This window comes from Euleptes europaea, chromosome 19, assembly GCF_029931775.1.
Source record: "Euleptes europaea isolate rEulEur1 chromosome 19, rEulEur1.hap1, whole genome shotgun sequence".
Classification (NCBI taxonomy): domain Eukaryota; kingdom Metazoa; phylum Chordata; class Lepidosauria; order Squamata; family Sphaerodactylidae; genus Euleptes; species Euleptes europaea.
In genome coordinates, this window is record NC_079330.1 from 33,238,960 (window position 1) to 33,264,517 (window position 25,558).

At 46.8% G+C, this 25,558-nt stretch overlaps 1 protein-coding gene across 2 annotated transcripts in view; it reads right to left on the bottom strand.

The window, feature by feature from the left end:
- The window catches only part of ACACA (acetyl-CoA carboxylase alpha), a 257,765-nt gene that overhangs the window by 129,032 nt on the left and 103,175 nt on the right, over nucleotides 1-25,558 (bottom strand). For both annotated transcript variants that reach the window (XM_056865593.1, XM_056865594.1), the window contains exons 28-31: nucleotides 20,631-20,654; nucleotides 14,442-14,585; nucleotides 13,540-13,636; nucleotides 13,132-13,239 (exon numbers count right to left, since the gene is read on the bottom strand). In XM_056865593.1, the coding sequence (XP_056721571.1) occupies nucleotides 13,132-13,239; nucleotides 13,540-13,636; nucleotides 14,442-14,585; nucleotides 20,631-20,654 (373 nt within the window). The remainder of the gene's footprint in view (nucleotides 1-13,131; nucleotides 13,240-13,539; nucleotides 13,637-14,441; nucleotides 14,586-20,630; nucleotides 20,655-25,558) is intronic.

Consider the following 25,558-nt stretch of genomic DNA (forward strand, 5'->3'; position numbering starts at 1 on the left):
TTGGCAACTACTCTCTGAAGTAGAGGGCAAGGCGGGAACAGATAAAACAGAGCCCCGTTCTATGTCGACGGAAAGGCATCGCCCAGGGAGCCTGGGCTCGCCCCCGCCCTTGAGTAGAACTGTGGACACACGGAGTTGAGATGTGTGGCGAACAGATCTATCTGTGGGCGACCCCATAGATGGAATAGGTGTTGGAGGCAGTGCGTGTTCAGAATGATCTCGTGGAATGACGACTCAGAGCGTCTGCCAGAGTGTTGCTTGTGCCTGCGATGTGTATCACCACAAGTGTCACTTGATGCGCTATGGCCCATTCCCAGATGCTTGTGGAGTCCCTGCAGAGAGAAACGGACCGTACGCCTCCCTGTTTGTTCAGATAATGCTGAGCGGTGGAACTGTCTGTAGCAATCTGAACGTGATGCCCTTCCAGATACCCTGTAAAAGAAGATAGAGCAAGGCGAATACCATGAAGCTCAAGCAGGTTTATGTGCAATCTGGATTCTGACTCAGACCAAACACCTTCAGCCCTGAGGTGATCACAGTGAGCTCCCCATCCTGATAGGGACGCATCGGTGAAAAGATGCAACTCTGGGGAGGGAAGGTGGAAGGGAAGGCCTGCGAGGAGGTTAGAATCACTAGACCACCATTGCAGAGAGAGTATTACATATCTTGGGATGGAAAGACGCTTGTGTTGCGAGTCGATATTAAGTCTAAACGTCCTGAGGAACCCACCCTGAAGTGGGCGCATACGTAGACGCGCAAACTCTACCACAGCCGTGGTGGAGGCCATAAGGCACAGCAATTTCTGAACCTTGAGGGCGGTTTGGAACCTATTTATGGTGAACCGAAGGACCATAGACTGAATTGCATGGGCCCTTTGTGTAGGGAGAAAGACTCTGGCCGTCGTGGCATCCAAGCGGGCCCCAATGAATTCTTGTATCTGGGAGGGGACGAGCCTAGATTTAGAGAAGTTGACTAGGAGGCCTAAATTGCTGAAGGTCTCTAGGATAATATCAAGCTGAGCAAGCAGCCCTGACTGTGAAGTTCCTACCACCAGCCAGTCATCGAGGTACGGGAAGATTACACAACCTTTGAGTGCAAGGTGAGCTACAACCACCGCAAGACATTTGGTGAACATCCTAGGGGCTGTGGACGACCCGAAGGGCAAGACATTGTACTGATAACATCTGCCATTACACTCAAACCTCAAATACTGCCTGCAGTCAGCATGGATCGTGATGTGAAAATAAGCACTGCGGAGATCTAACACCAGAACCACATATGTTTATCAAGAAGGGGGAGCACTTCCGGTAGTGAAAGCATGCGAAACTTTCTGGTCTTTACAAACTTATTCAGCTCTTGGAGGTCCAGTATAGGACGCTTCCCCCCCCCTTCTTGTCTACAAGAAAGAAATGAGAGTAAAACCCGCAAGCTTGATCAGGGGGAGGACCTCAGAAATGGCCCCTTTAGAGAGGAGGGTGTCGACCTTCTTTAAAAGTGGCTCAGGGACCTGTGATGTAGAGCGGCCTGGGGCTCGATAAGGGGGTAGAGCATCAAATTCGATGAAATATCCAACTTTTATTATTTTCAACACCCAAACATAATCAGAAATAGCAACCCAGGCATTGTAAAATGCAGACAACCAGTCTAAGAAATACACTGGAACCTCTAGTCATGCCTGCTTAGGCTTAGTAAAACCACCACCAGGGGACACCCTGGGCCCTTTGCGGCCTCTCGGTTTAGCTTGGAATTTCCTGTCCTGTTGTGGACGTGGAAATGAGGGACGGAAGTGAGATTGTTGAAAGGCCCCTTGGAACCTATAGGGGCGGGAAGATTGAGGGGCTTGGCAGCCAAAGTACCGTCGTTTCGGGTCAGATGTCTGGGGGGTGATTCCCAGTGACCGTGCATTGGTCTTATTCTTTTTCAGACGGTCGAGGAATGTATCCATCTGGTCACTGAACAGGGATGTGCCTTCGAAAGGAAGGTCTTCTATACGTGCTCGAGGGTCATGGGGAAGTGCGGATTGGCGAAGCCATGCGTGTCGACGAATGACAATGGCAGTGGCTATAGCCTTACTAGATGAATCCACCACATGGCGCGCTGCTGTGAGCTGTTTTCTCACGAGAGTCATGCCCTCACTCTGGATGGCCCTGGCCGAGGCCCTCTGGTCATCGGGAAGTATGGAAATCTCTGGGGAGACTCTATCCCACAGGGAATACTGGTACCTAACCATAACAGCTAGGAAATAAGAGATGCGCAACCCCACCACGCTAGAAGAATAAATCTTCCTAGCGAGGGTATCCAATTTTTTCCCCTCTCTATCCTGTGGTGAGGAATGTGCTCCCAACCTATATTTACCAGGGAGCGCCTCCACCACTACCAAATTGGACGGAGGGTGCTGGTACAAAAACTCCCCGCCTTCCCTGCGGATCTTGTACAAGTTTTCCACTTTCTTGGAGGAAGAGGGGACCAAACAAGGTTTGGCCCAATTGGCATGAGCCACTTCAAGAATACTCTTTATCATGGGAAGTGCCACTGGACCCGCATCCGGGCAGTGGAGTATATCCATAATGGAATCTAACGTGTTAGCATCATCAGGCCTAAAATCAATATTAAGGGATTTCGCCATATGAATCAGTTGCTCCGCGTGCATGCGGATATCACCTGTTGGGGATATAGGTTTAGAGTCCCCCACAGTGTCCTCCGGGGAGGGTTGCAATGTACGGGACTCCTCATCCGAGTCCAGAGACACCTTGGTGTCATACTCTGAGTGTGCAATGTCTTTTGACATAGGAGGAGATCTGGACACGGATAGTCCACAACGGGACGTTTGCCTTGGATGGTCCGGAATGTCGACATCAGGATGGCGAGAGGGGAGGTGACGATGATCGTCATGATGGCGAGACGGGATGTGTCGTGAACTGTGTCTGGAAGAACCACGGTCGCCTCTGTAGACATGTCGATGGGAGTCTCTCGACCTTGAGCGGGTGGCCTATCGACGACTGTGGCAACGAACCGAAACTTCCGAATACACGGAAGGAGTAATGGAACGTCGGTGTCGAGACAGTCGGTGTCGACGGATGTCTCGACGTCGAGAGGAAGACCGGCTCCGAGAAGAATCTCGGTGTCGATGGGAAGCTGAAGAGCGACCATGACATGTCAACCTTTGTGTGGATGCAGAACAACTTCGATGGGCTGATCGGCTCCGACGTGAAGCGGATCGACTCCGACGAGAGGTGGATCGGCATCGACGATAGGATCGGCTCCGACGGGAGTCCGATCGGCGTCGACGGGAATCAGATCGACTCCGATGGGCAGATTAGCGTCAAGAAACAGCCATTCGAGGTCGTTGAGATACGGACCGACTTCGACGGGATGATTGGCTTCGACGAGATGTGGATCGACTCCGACGGGATGATCGGCTCCGACGACGGGATCGACTCCGATGAGGAACTGAAGGGTGCCGACGCGACTGGGATGGTGTCGGAGTACGGGATCGTGGCCGAGGCACTTGGCCGGGCTCGATGTGTAGCGATCCCTGAGGCAAAACTGCGGGGCCCTTTTCAGCGACCGACTGGGTTTCCGTAGTGATAGTGGATTGCAGTTCAACAGCTCCCAACACATCACCCGTGTCGGTGTTGGGCCACGCCACCGATTTGCTGGCCACCAAAGGCATGTCTTTGTAGAGCTTAATGAGATGTTGCTCCATAACGACTTTAACCTCCTGGACCCTGCTCGGAGTTGGAGCCAAGGGGGTAGCCAGGGAATGAGGAGACGAGTCCTCAATGGTAATGGGCTGGCGCCCAACGACGTCGGAGGTGAGAGAAGCCAGTGGATGCGGAGACTTGGTCTGAGTTCGGCGGCAAGGTGAGGTGGATTGGGAGCAATGTCGACTCGACCTCGAGGACCGTGAAGGCGACTTGCGGCATGGAGATCTAGAGCGAGAAGAGCGGCGAGAGGAGCCCCGACCACGGCCATCTTGTGCCAGCGGCGCGATAAATTTAGCGGGTTGGACGACCACCGAGGAAGGTTTGTCCCGCTTGGAAGTCCCTCCCGCCGACCGTTTGGAGATTTTCGATGTTTTGGAAGAGGGCCCAGGTTCAATTGACTGACCTTGCGATGAGGTTGAAGGGCCTACCGCTGGATCCGGACGGAGAGACTCCTTATAGAGGTGGGAGAGAAGGCGAGTCGAACGGCCCCTCAGGGCCTTCGCGGTGAGTTTGGCACTCTTGCAGGACGTAGAAATATGGCCTTCTCCCAAACACAACAGGCACTCTTTATGAGTGTCTGTTTTAGCCATTTTTGTACCACAAGTGGCACATTTCTTGAATAGAGGAGCCTTTTTGGACTCCATTGCTGCAGCAGAAGCTAACACATTCTCTCTCCGTGGAAGCAGAAAGAGAACTGGAGGGAAGAGTGCTCCCTCCCCCTGGGTTATGTGACCGCTGGGCGGGAAAGCTGCATGCCCCGAGAGAAGGTGGAGCACTCTCTTTTTAGATTTTGCTAGAAGCTGACAAATCTTATCCGTGGCTGGCCTGCGCCTGCGCAGTCCCTTAACGTGGGACTGCATAGAAGCCACGCAGATGAACACCTCTTGTAGTCACGTACAGCTCACAACTCAAGCCAGTCCAACGTATTATTAAAGACCTATAACCAATGCAGGATTGTAACACTTCTCTCACTAAGGCACTGGGGGGCGACCCGAACCTCTCTCTGCTTACAGACAGCCTGCTAACCTGAAAAACAACTTCCATCCGCTATGAGCTTTGGGACTCCGGTATTCAAGGCCTGCAGGGGGGGGGTGGGGGGTGGGGGGGGGGGGGGGGTCCTAGCTACACCATCACTGGAAGCTCCGTCAGCTAAACCAGGTGCTCCTGCTCATCTCTAATGTGATTTATGCCACTCACATGCCACCATGCGTGAATGCCCTTCCACCCTCTACATTGGACAACGGTCCAGTCCCTGTGACAAAGATTAAATGGACATAAGTCTGACATCAGAAACCACAAGATCAAACCGTAGGGAAATTAATCTCCAGTAGGGAAACAGTTCAATTGTGAATCTTCCAAGACGTAGCAGTTCTTCACCAAAGAGAGACTGCTGAAGTACAAATAAGAAGCTCAAGACTATGCATTCTTCTGGACAGACAGAGATTTAGGATTCCTATCGACATTACCAATGCTGATTTGGCTTCTACCTCTACCATTCTGCATATCACACCTGTACCCGTTCTGCATATCACACTGATCCAATCACGCTTGCTATGCTATGTCATCTACCTGCTATTGACATTTACATGCCGTTGGTGTGTGAATTCACTCTTCTCTACTTAAGGATAAGATGGACTCACATTCTAGCTGTATCTGAAAAAGTGAGCAGTGACTCACGAAAGCTCATATCCTGCCAGAATTTTGTTGGTCTTTAAGGGTTGGACTGGACTCCTGCTCTTTTCTACCACAACTACAATGAAGCCCAAGAGCTTCTTAAATCTGTTCAAATGAAGCTGATGTGACCGAAAAAAGGATTCAGGGCCTTCATCAGTTTAGCAACAGGGATGTTGCGCGGTTGGAGGCTCATCACAGTTTTGCTCAGGATTTTATTACAAATGCCTGCTGAGTGAGCAATAAGAAAGACAACAGAGCTTTGGGGTTTGTCTTTCTCTCACTATGGAGAGGAAGCACAACCACCTTCAGGGTTGTGGCCTGAGTAGTTCTTCTCTTTAGCTTCAGGCTGAGCCAACACAGACAGCCACCCTAAGAAATTAGCAAACATGAGTTTCTTCCTTGAGCTGTGAATTTAAGAATTCAAGACATACTCAAATTTGCCATATGAACAACACAAAACATTTAGCAGCCTAAAATAATGTACATTGGTTACTGGAGTATACAAGAAAGGTTCAGAAGAAAATCATCTTGTGTTTCATAAATTACAGCAGACCTTTTGTCTTCGTGGATCACGAAACTACGGTTGGTTTAAAACATATGGGTTGAGTGTTGTAGAACAGAATGGATTGTTTGATATTGGCAAAGGTAGTCTGACAATGGTTTATCTCTGTTCAATCTATATAGAGCACATCATAAGAAAAGCTGGATTAGATTATATGGAAGTGGAGTGAAATGTGTGGTATTAATGATTTGAGTTATTGCAGATGATACCAATTACTGGGCAGAAAAATAGTGAAGATTTGAAACAACTACTGAAGTGAAGGCTAAAGCAGAAAGAGCAAGCAGGATTACAGTCGAACATCAAGAAGACAAAAGTAATGACTACTGAGGATATTACATAACTTTAAGGATTGAGCAAAGATTCATGGTCAAAATTGTTCTTATATCTACTTACTCTTTCATTCTTTTTTTGACCAAAGGAATCCAAAATGGTTCAAGACTTTCTGTTCCTTGGCTCCATCACAACCAAAGGGTAGAGGGTATTGGGTAGGGGTGGATGTGGGGGGGTTGGGGGGGGGGATGGGGGCACTTGAAGGAGCTAGAAAAGATCCTTATGTGTTGCTGGTGACCAAATAACTCATACTATAGTATTTTTCCATTACTACAGATGGGTGTGAAAGTTGGACAATGAAGAAAGCTGACAGAAAGAAAGGTGATTCATTTGAAATGTGGTGTCAGAGGAGGTACCATGGACTGCCAAAAAGACGAATTGGTGGGTTCTAGATCAAATCAAACCTGAACTCTCTCTAGAAGCTAAAATGACTAAACTTTGGTCACATTACGAGAATACAAGAGTCACTGCAAAAGACAATAACAAAGGAAAAGTTGAAGGCAGCAGGAAAAAAGGAAGACCCAACATGAAATGGATGGACTCTATCAAGAAAGCCACAGCTTCAGTTTGCAAGATCTGAGCAAGGCTGTTAACGACAGGATGTTTTGGAGGTCATTAATTCATAGGGTCACTATAAGTTGGAAGCGACTTGATGGCACTTAACACATGCACAAAACAGTCCTCAGGCTAGAAGCAGACTGGAAACACACTTTTAAAAGATCAAACCCCTTCATTAAAAACCATGTTTTGGCCAGGTGCCTCAACAAGCACAAGTTAGGTGTCAGGCAAGCCTCATGGGGAAAGGCATGACTGATGAGGTCCCACCACCAAAGAAGTCCCGTCCTCAGTTGCAACCTGCCTCACCTCTGATGGCAGAGGCCCAGACAGCAGGGCTTGTCAGGAGGATCTTAATGGGTAGGGAGGTTGGCCAGAGTCTTTTCATCATAGAAAGAACCTCCCAGGATGCTATCACCAATCTGACTTGGATGGAGGAATTTCTCCTAGCCTCCTTATAATGGCAACAGATTAAACCCCAATGGCAAACAAGCTGCTTCCTGAAGAAGCGAATAAGATTTAAACAGCGACAGAAAAAAAATCTTAAATCTGCAACGTGACCAAATTCCACTTGAAATGCTTCCCACTGTCTGTTTCCTTACTTATGAACGGCTGTTATTTGGCTTCTGGTTTAGATACGCTCCCTTGCTCAATCTCCTCCCCCCTCCCTCAAAATCAGAAATGAAAATAAAAAGGTATTAAATAGAGATGGAGGGAGAGAGCCCTCACACAGCACATAGCATCAGGAGAAAAGTCATCTCCCTTCCAGCACAGATTGCAATGTTTTTTCCTAAGGTTAAAACCCTTTTAAAATGAGCATCTGACCAGCATCAGAAAAAAAGGAAGAAAATAACTTTAATAATAATGCTGTGATTTTAAACAAAATTGTTATTGCTTTTAAAATTCCACAAGTGTCAGACAATAAGTATATAGCAACGGGATTCTGATTACATTGTCATAATGTGGACCTCCCAGCGACTCAGCAGCTATTATAGCGCTATTAGGTACCGGCACCTGGAGGAACTCCATTTCCACCGCCTGCTTCAATCTCTTCCACAAGTCATTTACAAGTATACAATCCTAATTTCTATCAAAAAAGAAGGAGGGGGGAGGGGCAACCGTGCTCACAACATGCTGGGACTTGAAAATTATTTGGATAAAGCTATCTGATGAGTTTAATGTGACACGCCTCCTCTCCTCCACTTACACACACACACACACTTTTAAAAACACAAACACACACAAAGTCCCTTAAGCATGTTTAGGCAAATGCAGAATAAAAAGGAGGTCACTATTTTGATTGGAATGAAGAATGTGTTTAGAAAGGATGTAAATTATTTTTTTAAACCCCAGCCACTTTCTACTTGTTTTTCCAACTTTTAGAAAAGCTGCCGATAAACTCAGACGAGAAAAGGTAAAACATGCAGCAATTGTACAAAAGTCGCAGATACTGTATATACTCGAGTGTAAGCCGAGTTTTTTAGCCATGATTTTTGGCTTAAAAAACTCACCTCGGCTTATACTCGGGTCAATACGGTAATTTGCCTGCCGGGCCCTCTCCCAGTGCGCTCCCGCCGGCCAGCTGATGGGCAGGCTGTCCCACCTTCTCCCCCCCACCCCACCGCGCCTTCTGCGCGGTGGCGGCGCCTTCTTCCCACCCCACCCGATCGCGCCTTCTGCGCGGCGGCGGTTTCTCCCCACCCCACCGCGCTTTTTGCACGATCGCCGCACCTTTTGCGCGGCGGCGGTTTCTTCACCCCCCACCTCCCCCGGACCGGTCCTCCCGCTTGCCAGCTGACCCTGCGGGGCCTCCTGCGCGCAGGGAGGGGGCCGCCGCCGCCACCGCCTGCACGCCTGGAGCCCGGTCAGGTAAGCCTGTGGGGGGGGGAGGGGGTGCATTTCCCCCTCGGTTTATACGTGGGTGCCTAATTTTTCCCCATTTTGGGGGTGAAATTAGGCACCTCGGCTTATACTCGGGTCGGCTTATACCCGAGTATGTACGGTAAATCAAATGTCAACTTTGAATTTATCTTCTGGACGTCTCTCACCCCCACCCCCAAAAAACTGATCAACTAAGTGGCTTAAAGTGTGAAGTCAAACATTAACAGAGAAAAGAGGCTTATGCTCGTTACAAAAAAATGGTCCATTCATTCCCGAAAACTTTGACACCAGATCTCAAAGAGGCTGTTTCTTCTCCACAACAAATGCACGTCTGACCACCACAAAGCCTCCAGCTGTAGATCTCTGCTGAAGGCTCAAATCCTGAAATCTCTTGACAAAGGAGGGGTTGGAAGCCACACCAGTCAGAAAAACCTCTTAGCAACAGTGCCTAGAGCTGTGTTGGCGAACCTATGGCACGGGTGCCACTTCCGGCACGCGTAGCCCTCTCTGCTGGCACACGTGGTTCCTCCAAGCCGCTGGCCTTTCCGGCTCTGCCCTGCCCCGGATGGGGGAGGCTGTAGCCCAGGGGTGGGGAATCTCCGGCATCATTGGCGGTGGCCCCCGGACTCTCCCACAGAAGCCGCCGCCATTGCAGCCGCTGGCGGGCCGGGCTGGGTGGGGGCAGCTGTCAGCGGGGCAGGATTTTTTTTCTTTTTTCTTTTCCCCTTCTTGTCCCCCTTCCCTTCTTCCGCCTTCACAGCTGGTGCCTGATTGGGGAAGGCTTCTGGGCCCTTGTCCATTCCCCCCTCTCCCCCCTTCTCCCCTTGCATGCCCAGCTGGCTGGTGGGCCTGAGCCACACCACCGCATTGTTGGCCTTCCTTGGGCTGCTCTGCCTCTCCTGCCCCTTCACCCTTCCTCTCCCAGCTCCTTCTCCCTCACCCAGGACCTGCCCCAGCCCTCCATGGGTGTGTAGGTGCGGGGTAGGACACCGAGCCTTCGAGGGAAGGGTCTCCCGGCGCCCTGTGCGCTGCGGACTGTTCTGCGTGCACGCCCCCCACTTCTCTGCTGAGGGAGGAGGTGGGGGCCGTGTGTGTGTGTGTGTGTGAGAGAGAGAGAGAGAGAGAGAGAGAGAGAGAGAGAGAGAGAGAAAGCAGGAAGGCTTTTCTGTCTCTGGCCACTCAAGCATGGGAGGTTTTGCCTTGGATTTGCCGCTCTGTAGATGCACATTTCCCCCATCCAAATTCTCAAAACTCATCAGTAAGTCCCCATGCAGAGTTTTGAGAATCCAGATGGGGGAAATGTGCATCTGGAGAGTGGCAAATCCAAGGCAAAACCTCCCATGCATAAATGGCCTCTTTCTTTCTCTGTCTCCCTCCGTCCTTTTCTTTCCCTACTTTTCTTTCTCTCCCTCGCTCCATTTCTTTCTCCCTTTCTCTCGATTTCTCTCTTTCTTTCTTTCTTTCTTTCTTCCTTTCTCTCTCTCCCTCCCTCCCTCCCCTTTCCCCCTCCCTTCCCTTTCCCCCTCCCTTCCCTTTCTCCCTCCCTTTCCTTCCTTCCTTCCTTCCTTCCTTCCTTCCTTCCTTCCTTCCTTCCTTCCTTCCTTCTTTCCCTCCAGTGGCTTCTTCGGCGCCCTCTGGGTCTGTGCGGGCGGAGGGGCGTGCAGTCCTATTCCACCTTTGAAGTGCCCACAAGCTATCCTCCAAACACCTTTCCATTTGTCTTGATATGTAGAGAGAAAACACTAAGGAACTAGTTTCCAATCTCCAGGTACTAGCTGGAGATCTCCTATTACAAGTGATCTCCAACCAATAGAGATCAGTTCCCCTGGAAAAAATTGCCACTTTGGCAATTGGACTCTATGGCACTGAAGTCCTTCCCCAAACCCCACCCTCCTCAGGCGCCACCCCAAAAACCTCCCACTCATGGCAAAGAGGAACTTGGCAACCCTAGCCTCTCCCTCTGGGCCCCCTCTGGGGGTGGTATTCAGGTTAAATTGCCGCATTGGCACTCGGCGATAAATAAGTGGGTTTGGGGTTGCAGTTTGGGCACTCGGTCTCTAAAAGGTTCGCCATCACTGGCCTAGAGGGAGCTCCTGTGCCGCCAGTGTGGAGCTGAAAGCCAGCATGTTGCAGTGGTGAGGCTCAGACCAGGATTGAGGGGGCAGGTCTAAATCCTCACCTGCTGTGAAACCTACTGGGTGATCATGGGCCGGTCATTCTCTCTCAGAATAATGAACGCATGAACACATGAAACTGCCTTATGCTGAATCAGGCCCTTGGTCCATCCAAGTCAGTACTGTCTGCTCAGACCGGCAGTGGCTCTTCAGGGTCTCAGGCAGGGGTCTTTCACATCACCTACTTGCCTTGTCCCTTTAACTGGAGATGCCGGGGATTGAACCTGGGACTTTCTGCATGCTAAGCAGATGCTCTACAAACTGAGCCACAGCCCCTCCCCAATCTGCCTAACAGGTGTGCTGTGAGGATAAGAACATAGGAACATAAGAAAGGCCCTGCTGGATCAGACCAAGGCCCATCAAGTCCAGCAGTCTGTTCACACAGTGGCCAACCAGATGCCTCTAGGAAGCCACTAACAAGACGAGTGCAGCAGCACCATCCTGCCTGTGTGCCACCGCACCCAAAATAATAGGCATGCTCCTCTGATACTAGAGAGAATAGGTATGCAGCATGACTAATATCCATTCTAACTAACAGCCATGAATACCCCTCTCCTCCATGAATATGTCCACTCCCCTCTTAAAGCCCTCCAAGCTGGCAGCCATGACCACATCCTGGGGCAGGGAGTTCCACAATTTAACTATGCGCTGTGTGAAAAAATACTTCCTTTTATCTGTTTTGAATCTCTCACCCTCCAGCTTTAGCAGATGACCCCATGTTCTAGTATTATGGGAGAGGGAGAAAAACTTCTCCCTGTCCACTCTCTCCAAACCATGCATAATTTTATAGACCTCTATCATGTCTCCCCTCAGCCGCCTTCTTTCCAAGCTAAACAGCCCTAAGCGTCTTACCCACTCCCCATAGGACAGTTGCTCTAGTCCCCTAATCATTTTGGTTGCTCTTTTCTGCACCTTCTCAAGCTCTGTAATATCCTTTTTTAGGTGTGGTGACCAGAACTGTACACAGTATTCCAAGTGTGGTCTCACCATAGATTTGTACAAGGGCAGTATGATATCAGCAGTTTTATTCTCTATTCCTCATTTAATTATAGCCAGCATGGAATTTGCCTTTTTTACAGCAGCCGCACACTGGGTTGACATCTTCATTGAGCTATCCACCACCACCCCAAGATCCCTTTCTTGGTCTGTCGCTGCTAGCACAGATCCCATCAGTGTATATGTGAAGTTGGGATTTTTTGTCCCAATATGCATCACTTTACACTTACTCACATTGAATCTCATTTGCCATTTTAATGCCCGTTCTTCCAGTATGCAGAGATCCTTCTGGAGCTCTTCACAGTCCGATTTTGTTTTAACCACCCTAAATAATTTGGTGTCATCTGCAAACTTGGCTACTTCACTGCTTAACCCCAATTCCAGGTCATTGATGAACGGGTTGAAAAGCACTGGTCCCAACACAGATCCCTGAGGCACCCCACTGCTCACATCCTGGCATTGTGAGAACTGACCATTGATTCCTACTCTCTGCTTCCTATTTTTCAGCCAGCTCTCGATCCATAAGTGGAGGAGATAACTATGTTTGCTCTCCTGAGCTCCTTGGAGGAAAGGTGGGCTAAAAATGAACCACAACAACATGAATAAATTAAGGTAATACATTGTCTGGGGTCAGGCTTGCTTATTGGTCTAAGCAACACTGAAGCTCTTCCATGCTCCTTGCTGGCTAGAGACTGGTTTCGCCTTCATCTTGCTTGCTCCCCATGTTTTTTTACCCCATCCTGCTTTCCAAAGAGGACCTGCGTAGGACACAGAAGGAAGGCCCAGACACTTTGCCCCAAATCCTGTCTAGGATCAGGACTGGTGAACCAATGGCAGCCAGAGGCCCTTCTGATTTGCCGGCCCTTCTGCAACAGGCAGGCAGCTTCACTAATCACCACCAGAGGCCTCATGATCACCAACACCAGCACACAACCCCTTAAGATTTTAATATATATCTGAGACATGGAAGCGACATAGGTAGTTCTTCTCAGGCAACAGGTAAAATGTAGTCCCCTGTGCAAGCACCGGGTCATTGCTGACCCATGGGTGACAACGTCTCAGACAATCACTGTGTCTCAGACAATAGTACCTCTATAAGACACCATTATTTTAGGGTTCTGTCCACACAACACCCTTTTCCCCAGCCGTGAAAAACATCCTTCAGCGACTCCTATAACAGGATACCTACATGAACACAGCTCAGACAAGGGAGCCACTCTCCAACAGTCCCCAGGAATGAAGTCTAACTCACCTTGCTTTGTGTAAACTCTCTGAACATGGCCGCCAGGCCTTCATCATCGATGTCGCAATCGGTCTTAATGGCAACGTTCAGGATGTGAATGGGCTCCTCTCTAGCACTCTGAGGTTCAAAAACAGACCAGTGGGACCAGTTCAAAACACATTAACAGGCAAAGAGCATGAAGAAGCAACATGTATATCACCCTTAAATTGATTTAGAAGAAAAACTGACTCAAATTCTCACTTACTGGAATAATTATCATGGCTATATGCCATAGGAATGGAATGCCCTTTGGTAAATTCTCAAGACAGTTTGCGAGACTGCTTATAAAATATAAAGTCTGTTTCTTCTCTACCCCCACCCCCGCCCAACCAAACAGCGCCAGACATCATTATGATAAAAGGAAAGACAATATCATACCTTATCTTCATCATACAAGGACGGGTGGCCTGCCTCAGGGAAGGTGGGGCTTTGAGGAGGAGAGTCACAGAAACAACCCATCACTTCATCAAACAGCCTAGGAACAAGGGAGAGAGAAAAAATAGCCGAAATTAGTAGATGTGACCGATTTTTAAAAAATATCCTTCATTTATAGGTTCTTCTTCCTTGGAGACTGAAGGGACATTAAAAAGATTAAACAAACAATAAAAACCATAAATATGATAAAAATACATGCAATATGAACTATCTTAAAAATTTCCACAGGCATAAAAACTTACAAAAAACACTACTTCTAAAAATGCCATTAAACAGTTCCGTCATGCCTGTTCCACAGAAGGACAGTAGTGTGGAATTCAAACTCGCTAGAAAGGCCACGCAAAATACACCTCATGCCCCTTTCCATCCTTTGCGCAATCCTCTCACTTGACCAAATTCCAGCATCACCAGAACAAGAATTCATGCATGTACGAGGGAATAAATTGGAGGGGAGGTAATTTTACTAATGAGGAAGAGCCATGCAGCTTCTTTAATTTGTTTCCAAATACACACAACCGGTTCATTGTGCACTTTGGAACTAGGAAGGAGGAACATATAGCCTCAAAAACAGCCCACCTTATTTCAAGATTGTTTAGCACGCCATGTCCTTGGGGACTGCTGCCTCTCTGGTGTCTGTTAACTCCTTCCCAATTTGGACATGTTCTCCCCCACTTCAGTTTTGTTGCAACTAGGCAGGCCACAGGTTGTACACAGGTTGACTAAGGATGTCAGTAGCGGACAAGAACAAAGACACTGACCACAAGAGAGAGGGGAAGATCACAGATCCTCAGTGCTTCCCGTTCCCAAAACAAATGTTTCCTTCCTCACCCCCATCACCTGCTTACCTGACAAAGTCGTCAAAGGTCCGGAAGGAGACCATCCCGCCCATTCGCTGGCATGGCGGAGTGAAAGAGTTGTCCAAGAGAACGTCGCTCACACTGGCTACGTGGACCATCCCATAATGGTTGAGGTTTGAAGAGAAGGACATTCTAGATGACAGCCCAAATCAGAAGGCATGTTAGGAGCGAAGGCTAAGAGAAACCATTACAAAGGCTGCCCTGTTTAGGACTTAAACTATGTAGAAGCCTACATCTGTACAGAGTGAGAACTCAACAACAAACTCACTAACTCGGGTTCAAAAAGAGCAGAAGTGGGTGTGCTTCTTCAAGGTTACAGTAAGAGGTTTCAGAGATTTGCCTGGCTAAGCTTCGAGTAACATGTGGCTATCCCAAGGATGGTTTGTACGCTGTTTATATTCTACAGGGCAGAAGAATAGCTCTGTAAGCTTAAGTGTACTAAGAGAGCGCACTTCAATATCCTTTAGTGCTGTTCAGTTAACCACTGAACACTTGCAATGAAGCCACATTAGATGGTTTAGGAATTTGCCATCAAAGCATTCAATGGCTCCAGAAGGAGTTTTTAGGGGCTACTAAATGATTTTAGTGGCTACTGAGAGTTATAGAAGAGCCAGAATTAATTGCTGATCACTAGAATGAGTGTTCCACTCTGCAGACCCATTTCAACAGAAGGGAAAACTGCAGATGTTTTATCAGTTTGGTGCTTCTTAAGAGCTCAAGAAACTATCAAGATGGCCTTCAGGCAGCAAACAGATGGAGACCGCTACCCAACCCCTCTCACCTAGCTGCTTGCTAATACAGAAACAGCCCCAGGGTGGCCATTTCACAGAGCATCCCTCACCATGTGCACCTCTGCTATAATTTGATTTTGTTTCAGAGCGTAGCCATGTTGGTCTGCAGTAGAACAACTAGAATCAAATTCTGACAAAGGGAGCTTTGACTCTCGAAACCCTGTCGAAACCCCCCAAAACCCTGTTGGTCTCTAAGGTACTACCAGACTCAAATCTATTCTGATTTTGGAAACCAGTCAAGTAGCTTTCTACAGAAATGGCCCACAGTTGCCCATCTGAGGCAGACAATGCACAGGTACTGTGATCCAGTTTGTGCATGTGGATTCCAAGGAGTCTGTGGAGCTCCAAGCCTGCAGAGGTTTTTCTTTGTCCTCAGTGTTATGGAGCATCCCATGTACATGTATGGAGCTCCTGTGTATGCACTAAAACCATGTGGAGTTTTGAAGCATATGCAACTGCAGTCGTCTTTTTCACTAATGCTTCAGTAGCGCAGCCTATTCTTCTTTCTTATCCTAACATTGCTGAATTGTTTTGCATTGAGCTCTCTCTTTTAAAAAAATAAAATAAAGGCAGCATAAAAAGTGTAGAAATTTCTTTAAAAAGAGAAGAACACCCTGTCATTTTATGGGGGGGAAATGATACAGTATGTCAAACTTCTCAAATTAAAATACCAGTTGTTCAGAGACATAAACATACAGTGATTTCAAGATTCAGCATTTTGCTTGTGTCTTAAGAATCCAAATTGAAGCTTCTGGGTTGAAATATACTTTTAAATAACTGTCTTCACTGTTGTTGTTGTTTTTATATAAAAGCCATGCTTAACATGATTCCTATGCATATGTGCAGATATAAATAGATCCATGCCTTGCTAGATTTTTCATTTCCACAGAATTTGAACAATGAATGGACAAATAATTTAACAATCTTATCCTTAACAGCTATAAACCTGGGGGCTAACCCTGCATATAGTTAAGACCGTTTATACCCCTACTACCCCCAATCCACACAAGTCAGACATGACTAATTCCCACTGAAACCAATGGAATGGGTCAACTGCAAGGGGCTCGAGCCACACAGCTTTCCACAACCCTTTGTCATGATTAACCTGAGCCAAATTCCAGAGAGGTCACTGTGGTAGCCTCTTGCAACCAGAACAGCAAATGGGCATGGTGCCATCACAAAGATTTGACCAGTTCCATGCTTAGGCTAAATATAGACCCAAGGATAGCTAGCTTACTAGATAAAGCTTGGGCCCAATAAGGCCTGGAACACATATATAGCTCAGGGGTCTCTAATCCTGTTGATGCTGTGGGCACTTCTGGAATTCTGGGAATGGAGGTGGGCGCCATGGGATGCTGGGACTAATCACAAAGTTTTGGGCGGTTGCAAGCCAAGCACTTTCCTACAACAGGCATAGCTGTTTCTGAAAAGGCGCTTCCTGTCGACACAAAGGTGACATCCCCTGCGTTCTTCTTTAGTGTTTCCTGCTCTAATGAGGTCAAGGAAACCCAAGACTGGCTCTTTGCTTCAGAGAAGACATAATGTGTTAAGGCACCAAAGGGGCACCAGGAAACAGACTGGCAGTCACCATGGTGCTCATACAATACCATGTTAAGAACCACTAACCAATCTCATGACAGAAAGTAACTTATCCCTTATTAAAGGTTGACATACTCTATTCAAATTACTTTGCCTATTCACCCCCAATTGGGAGTGGTCCTCACCCACTCAGATGGGGTAGCTTGCCCTCATGACTGAATCAAGGGTATTGATTTTCATCTGCTCTCCACATAACAACAACATACACCTCTCTTTTGTATGGCTGACTTTCTTATTTTGTAGTTCTATCTCCAACCCAAGCTTTCTGTTTGCACCTTCCTCTATCCTTTTCTGCCAACTGAGGGGTAACACGTCGTACATTGGACAAAGCAGGCCCTGGCTCATAATAATAACCATGTTAGCCTTCAAAAAGTGACTCTTGGTGGTTTTGGTGGAATTGTAGCCATGACATGCACTCTTTAACTATGTAAGAGTCTTAACTACATGCAGGATTATAGACTAAAATGTTCCATTCTCATTTTAAGTAATCTTTTTCCCGTCCCCCTTTCCAATAATTCAGTATCATTCATGATCTCATAACCTCCAAGCTGTTTTAGTTTTTCTGTACCAAGGTTACGTATCACTGACATAGTTGTTATGTAACAAATCAGGATGGCTGACAGGTTTAAAAAAATTCATAGATTATAGACAACAAGTAGATTTTAGCTTGCAAGATTTAGTAAATCTTTAGGGACAACAGGTTACAAACACACACCCACACAAATGTCTAGCTATATTATACTGAAACGTGTTTAGAAACCACAAGGACAAACTGATTCTAATTAGGCACATTAGCTTCCCCTCTTTCCTCATTTTTTAGGGTGGAATTTTTTTTGGGGGGGGGGCAATGCACTGCAAGCAAGTTTTATTCAGAATAGCGGACAGCCTTTAAAAGACCATTCATATGATGAGCCTGGCCCTCCCCAAGGGTGTCATTCCTCAAGAGCTAGATTAGGAGTAGCGCTAAACGCACAGCTGCTGCAGACAATGGCAGCTGCGCATCCATTCCCTGTCCTCCCAACATTAAGGTTGGAGAAATAAACTAGAAGCAAGGCTGCCATTTGCAGTGAGAAATGTTATCTGGGAGCCATTGCTTCGGAATGCAACATAACTAGTTCCATGAACATACGGGGCTCCTTTTCGCTTGAACGTCCTGGTGTAGAATGACAGAACAACCGATCCATTAAGATGCACAGTAAATCCCATTCATCACCCCAAGCACAGGGCAAAACTAAAGAATTCACATGGTTTTAAATAAACAGCCGCACTTCTCTTATTATCCATTTCCACTGACTTTAAAAGATAGAGTTTAAGAAACACTGAAGGCCGAAGACAAACAGCCCCTCTATCTTAAGAAATATTGGGAAGCAAAGGAAGAATGAAAACAGAAGGACGCAGCCAAGGAGATCCAAGAAAGCTATTCAGACCCAGCAGTGAGAGTTGATTTCATGCTCGTTATGGCGAACTGTCAATGGTCCTCAGCTTCTGATCAGGGCAGTGGTGAAGGACAGGCACGTATGAAGGACAGAGGGAGGGACACCGCTCAACAGCTCCTGTTAGAACAGCTTGGCTCAGGAGGGGAGACACGGTATCTCTTTTCTTAGATAGCCTACTTTCAGTGGTACAGTTTGGTGAACCTCTACCTTGTACGTTCTGAGGGTCTTTCCCCACATGAAAAGCCAAGCTCTTTGTTCCACGCTGCTGACAGGGGTTGGCAAATAGCCAAATCTGCACTCAGTGAGTTACTGGCTGCCAGACGTGTCTACCTGGCCAACCGAGAGAGTGCACATAAGTATGAGCTTCAGCCCACCACCTCTCATTTCCCTGCAAAAGTGGCCCTCAAGGGACTGACCACAGGCCAACTGGATGCACTGGAATGATCAGCGGGAAATGCAGAATACTTTATCTCCCAGACTCTGGAGAACAGGAAGGAATCTCTGCTAAGTTGGTCTCGCTTGTCCCACAATGGCCTCATGTGCTGTATGAATGAGACAGGAATTGGAGTGTGCCAAAGTTCAGTGGGAAAGCATGTGTCTATAAGTGCACACCAAACCTCCAAAATTAGTAACAGGCCAATGTGTCCTAAAATACTTTATTATAAGCTAACAGGACACAGGCATATCATTTAGTAAGGGCTTGGGTCCTTGGATTTAGGCAGAAGACCGTAGTAGGACTCAAACAAAATGTTGCTACATGATCCATGAAGGCCCAAGAATTGCCATTTTAAAGACTTTTAAAACCTACTAATGCTCTTTTTTTGCCCTAATTGAGTTTGCAAAATTGCAATTTAAAATGTGCACAGATGAGAAAAGGAGCAAAGATTCCCCCCTTCCCCAAGTGTCATGTACATCTTGAAAAACCATGATGATTTGTTGGCATTTAGAAAGTGGGAGGGGTGGAGGGGAGAAGAGACATCTGCTAATGCATGTAAGTTCAAACTCCCACTCCATCCACTGATTGGAGAGGAACATGGAGGGTAAAAGCACCAGCAAATTCAGAAGCATCACCTCTAAGACATCAGAACAGCACCATGCTATCACTGCTTTGAACACCCAAGGTCGCTTTCGCAGGTGAGGCTATAAATATCTTCTTGCCCGTCACATACTGGGGCCCCTTGAACTTGTGAATATGACTGATCTGGCCTTGGGTCAACGCAACCTCTGCCCATCTCCCCCTTGCCTGCTTCTACCTGCAGCAAGGGAAACAACTGAAGCTAGAATAGTTTCAGAGGGTAGCTATGCTGGTCTGCAGCAGAACAGCTAGATCAGAGTCCCGTAGCCCCTTACAGACCAACAAGGTTTTGGGGGTATAAGCTTGTTGGTCTCCAAGGAGCTACTGGACTCGAATCCTACCTAAAGCTAGAATGTGGCTCATGGGTAGAACACATGCTCCAGTACGCAAGAGGCTACCATGTTCAAGAGGCTACCATGTTCAATCCTCTGTGGGTCTCTGCTTGAAAGCTCTCGGGTAGCAGGTTTTTTTTTGGAGAGGACCACCCCTCTCTCTGCTTCAGGCCTTAAAGAGCTGCTTCTCAAGTATCAGGGCAGCTACCTAAGAGAGGGAGAACACCCAGCCGTAAGAGCAGACAGCTATGGAGTGCTAGATGGACCAATAGCATCACTTGCCACAAAGCAACTTTGTGTGATCACCTGCAGATGTCTGATTCAAAACTAAATCCTCTAGGAACTTCAAAATGTAAGTCCTGAGGAAGATGTCAAAAACTAACAGGCGTAAGTAAGGAAGCAGATCCACTCTTCGATTCGTTTGGTTTCAAGAACCCCTTTCAGTCATTTAATTTTTTCACACATGGAGAGAATGCACTGCACACAAGCTTCCCAAAACTGCTGTTTTGTGTGAAAGGGGCATTGTCCCTTTTCACCTTTGGTACACATGTCCCAGAACCCGAGTTTTATCATGTGATTAAAAGTAATGACTAAAAAGGGTTAGGGTGTAGAACCATTCAACAAAGCGGGGAAGCCGAGTCCATGAGCATGTTAGGTTAGTTTGGTAGCTTCTCAGATGCAAAATGCTCTTCATGTGTGTACAAGGGAGGAGAGGGAAGCAGGAAACAGAGGAAAGGAGAAAAAAATAAAAACCACCACAAATGAGAGGAGGAAGAAAAGTACATGTTACAGTTCAGGTGAGAAAAGGGATTTTTTTCCCCAAACACAAAATAAAGGTTAAATTGTTAAAACAAACTAGGAAGAAAAGAGAGTTAAACCTACATCCATCTAAAGAACTATTTTGTTTTCTTTTTCAGATCTAAAAAGAGGATAGTTTACTGTACCTGTTGAGCGTGGGTATGTTCCCTCTGTAATTAAACAACCACAGTTAGTTTAGATTGGTTAGCAAAAGCCATTAAAACAAATTTTAAAAAAAGTATTAAAATCAGAAATTACATTCAAGCCGGTGTACGGAGCAGGTTATAGTCATAGAAGCCGAAAAATCGTATTTGCATTAGCCATGAGCTTCAATACATAATTTAAGGCAGGGTCAATGCTATTCCAGGAACGAGAGCTCTTACCTACCTAGTGCCACAAAGAAGAGGGTACAGATCTCCCAAATGTGATATGGAAAGATGTTTCACTTCTTAAAAGTGACCCATGTTTTTGGAACCCTAAAGGTCTTCCCCAAGGGTACAGGAACCCAAGCCAGAGAAAGACAGGCTGAAGTCCCACTGATATCAGTAGGATATCTTGAATGCAATCAGCTTTACATTCTACTATATTACAATAGGTCTTCAGCATGACTATAATCTGGATCAGGGCCACAAGACAAGAATGGAGCTGATGATTACGTAACACATTTTACAAACGCACAGCAGAAATTTTTTTAAGAGATGTGGTTACAGTCCTTCACATACACATTGTCCATTAAATTAAATTAAATTAAGCTTTTCTCGAAGAACAAAATTTTAATCAGAAAATAGTTAAATAAAGATTCTTGTGGACCAGTAGCAAGACACCGTATCTCAATATAAAAGATTCCTGACTGTGTGTACACTCTGAAATGTATTATGTAAAACGATAAGAATCGGTGGGTTGGATCCCACAGTTCTGTTCTGCTAACAGTAGCATGAGTACCCAACTGCATGGAGTCCACACTAGAGGACTCTTGGATCAGGGGAAGATGATACCATTTTCAGAACAGATCAACAGGATGCAGCCCAACAACTCCATTGTGATTGTGCATCTTCTCTTATTATCTCATAGGACCATTAAGGGAGACCATCAACATCAAAACAGGGGTCATTTCAAAAGAACATTGGATAGGTTTCCCTCATATTTGTGCCAAAAAGATTCTACCTAATCTGCAAAAAGCAAGCTGACCAGCCTCAACTCCAAAAAGCTTTTTCTTTCATTGAACAAGTCAAAAGATTTTGTTTTTTCCCTATATGCAAAAAAAAAAAAAAAGCCCTCAAGCATCAGCAAAAGAAAACAGAGCAAGAGAAATCAAACGTATCCTGCAAGCCACGGCACTGTGTCCCCTCCTCTGCAACATTACTCAAAGCACTTCATCAATATCCACATATATGAATTAAAAAAATAGCGAGAACAAGCTAGTCTTTGCAACTGTTGGGCTGGTGGTATGCCCATTTTACAGCTGGAGTAAGTGGAAGCAGAGACAGAAGTTAAGAAACAAGATCACGTGGCATCATACAGTGAGTGAGCAGCAGGCATACCGTTGGTTCTTGAACAAGGCATTTTCCTTCCCAATTGGCCAAGCAGTCAGTGGAGGCACTGGCCTCCACACTTCCACACCAACAGGGAAGGCAAGATATAAGAACATAAGAAAAGCCCTGCCGGATCAGACCAAGGCCCCTCAAGTCCAGCAGTCTGTTCACACAGTGGCCAACCAAGTGCCTCTAGGAAGCCCACAAACAAAATGACAGCAGCAGCATTATCCTGCCTGTGTTCCAAAGCACCTAATATAATAGGCATGCTCCTCTGATACAATAACCTACCATAGGATACCTCCACTGGAGGAAGGGCGACTTAAATTGAAGGAAGGCTGCTTAGGCTGGTTTTAAAGTTTGTTTACTGGAATGGCAGGATTGCCTCCAGCTGGGGCCTGGAGTTCTCCTTGAATTATAACTGATCCCCAGACAACAGAGATCAATCGCCCTGGAGGAAAAGGCAGCTTTTCCATTTCCAAACCCCACCCTCCAATCACTAGAAACCCACCCCCCTCAGCTGAGTTTGGCCCTATGCAGTGTTACGGCCTGTCAAGGAGGGAGTCAGGATTGCTATGACAGGCTCCCCTTTGACTTCCACATATTGTTAGCTCTTTGCGCACGTATAGGGTTGCCAGCCTCCAGGTGGTGGCAGCAAGACTCAGCAAGAACTGCTGACAACGTGAACAGGAACAGTCCGAGCCTGACTGCAAAGCCACAAACACGGCCCAACTTCCAGTCCCTTTCAACTGTAAAACGCTGTAGCTGTCGAGCTCAAGAGGGGTTTGACATTCCAGCTGCCCCTTCTGAGAGAGATAGTTTGGGTAAATTGTCATTCCTCCTCTCCTGTGCAATTTCAAATGGATGAGCCTCCCCCCACCCCATTCTATCAGAAGCGGCATTTGGGTATCATATGCAACACACCAAGACAGCAAATGGACGATCTTTTCAGAATAACCAGCAGGGTGGAAAGCCAGAACGGCGATAAGGGAGCCACTCGCGGAGCTTACAGCACGGGGCGTCTCCCGAGCACAGCCAGCTGTAATTGACCCTCTGAAAAGCACCAGCTGCAACAAAGGCATCTTGCTTTGCTCCCTGGCCCAAGCAAGCAGGTATGCATGCAGAGTCTGTGCTGGCGGGGGCAAAAAAAGAGGATGCAAAAAAAAAAAAAAAACCTGCGGGAGTCGTTCTCGAGTCTGATCTGGGAAAATATCCCTTCCTGTTCCCAGAAAGGCTGGCATCAACCAGACCACAAGAAGCAGTTCTGGCAGAAGCAAACTCCACCCAGCAAAGCCAAAGATGGACAGTCATTTCTACCCCCCCCCCAATCAAAGGCAGTTTTGAAAGAGGGACTGACCCATGCTGTGAGTTCCCCCACCCCACTTCTGCATCTTCCTAGGACAGTTTCAACTCTTTAAAAGCAATGTTCTGCATCCAGCTCAAGGGGAATTACAACCCAGAGACAGATTGAGCATTACGGCCTCTAATTGTGGTAGTTTCTAACACCTCATGGGAAAGGGGGGGAGATTCACATTCATGGGTAAGGAGGAGGATAAAGCTATGAAGAGCAAGGCTATAGCTTGGTGGTCGAGCAACCGCTTTTGAATAATCCAGGTTCAGCCCCCTGAGTCTTTGCTTGGAAACCTTGGAGAGTCACTGGAGCTAATATCGAGACCAGAAGTTAACTATCCACCAGACAGTTTCATGTGCGCAAGCCTCCCTGGTTCCGATGCACCACAGTGAGAGAACGATCACACAAGATTCCAGCCCAAAGTAGCCCTTATGTGCAGGAACAGGCAGGAGTGTTACACCCATACTTAGGCCCTTAGGACAGGATTCGCAGATACACCTCCGACGAACAGCAATTTATATATTCCGCAACTCCATTACAAGAATTTGATATTGGGAACAGAGCTGCACACCTCTTTCAGACTAAAAGAGAAATAAGAACAAAACACAAACACGCTCTTGTGGAGAAGAAGAAGAGTTGGTTTATATATACCGACTTTCTCTACCACTTAAGGGAGACATAAACCGGTTTACAATCTCCTTCCCTTCCCCTCCCCACAACAGGCACCCTGTGAGGTAGGTGGGGCTAAGAGAGCTTTAACAGCTGTAACTTGCCCAAGGTCACCCAGCTGGCTTTGTGTGTAGGAGTGGGGAAACAAATCCAGTTCACCAGATTTGCCTCCACCACTCATGTGGAGGAGCTGGGAATCAAACCTGGTTCTCCAGATCAGAGTCCACCAAAGTATGAAAAAAGATGTATTGAGTAAATATTAATGAAAACACAGAAAAATGGTGCAAGGCACATAATGTATCCAGGTTACAGAATATTGATCATTTGGACCCAAAATTATCATTAGTAGGGGCAAGAGAAAGCAGAACACACAAAGACTTGCTTGTAATCAACTATGCACTGTGGCTTTGCATCCAATAAGACTGAGCACCTAACTAGAATGGTGTCCTCAGTTTGCAGGCAGCAGCCAAGTTGAAAGGGCTATTTTGGCAAGAGGAGGTAAAGTCACTACAGGGGTGAAGTCCTCATCCCACTTTCCGGGGCAGTGTCCATCATTCCTTCAACTGCCAAGTATTATTTCCCTCTAATTTATATTTTTTTTACCAAAAGAAGTCACTCCAAAAAAATAAATGAGCCACAGGGGTAGCCACAGGGCTACGATGAGCCACAGGGGTCCAGAGAGAGAACATGAGGAGGATTTCATTTTTTAAAATTACATCTACCACACCTCTCTCCAAAATTTTTCAGCCAGGAAAAAAAAGGTTCCAGATTCAAATTTTAGAGCTTGTATATATTACTTGGCTGAGCTACTCTCATCCTTCAGAAATGTTCCAGGTTCAAGCTAGAAGGTCAAGTAGTCAGAAAGAACCTTCCCCGCCTTGAGATTCTAGAAAGCTGCAGCCAGGCAGAGCAACGATGAGTCAGACAGACCAATGGATCAAAAGGCTTTGTGTGCTTGTTTTCACAGGGAAGGGCTTTTGCTCAACAGCACGTAGAAGGTTCCAGGTTTGGTGCCTGGCACCTCTGATAAAACACTCAACTTATTAAAATACTTATAATAGCTTCCCTTTCCTTTGCTGCTTGGTTTACAAATCCATATTTTAACCACAACCCTAATAACCCGCTCCCTCCTCCCCAAACATGCCTACAGTCTGCACTCCATTAAAAGCCTTAGTAAATAGAGTAACCCTGCTGCACCTATAAACACCTCTAGAGATGGTGCCCCCTTGCATAGGGAGCAACAATGGAAAAAGCACAAGCTCTGGTTGATGTCAGGCAGGCAACTTTAAGCGGAGGAGCAGCCAGTGGGTGGCAAACTGAAGACAGTGGTTGCTGCACAGGGACAAATGCGGAGAGACAGCCTTTTAGATCTCTGGCTCCCATGCAGCTGAGGGGCTTTAAAAGATCATAACCAGCTCCTTGAATTGGGCAGTGGAGCATCTACCCAAGAAGGAGAGCCTCTAGTAATCAGAGCAGAAGCAGAAGATACATTCATAAACTCAGGTAGTAAGAGCTAGGTTTT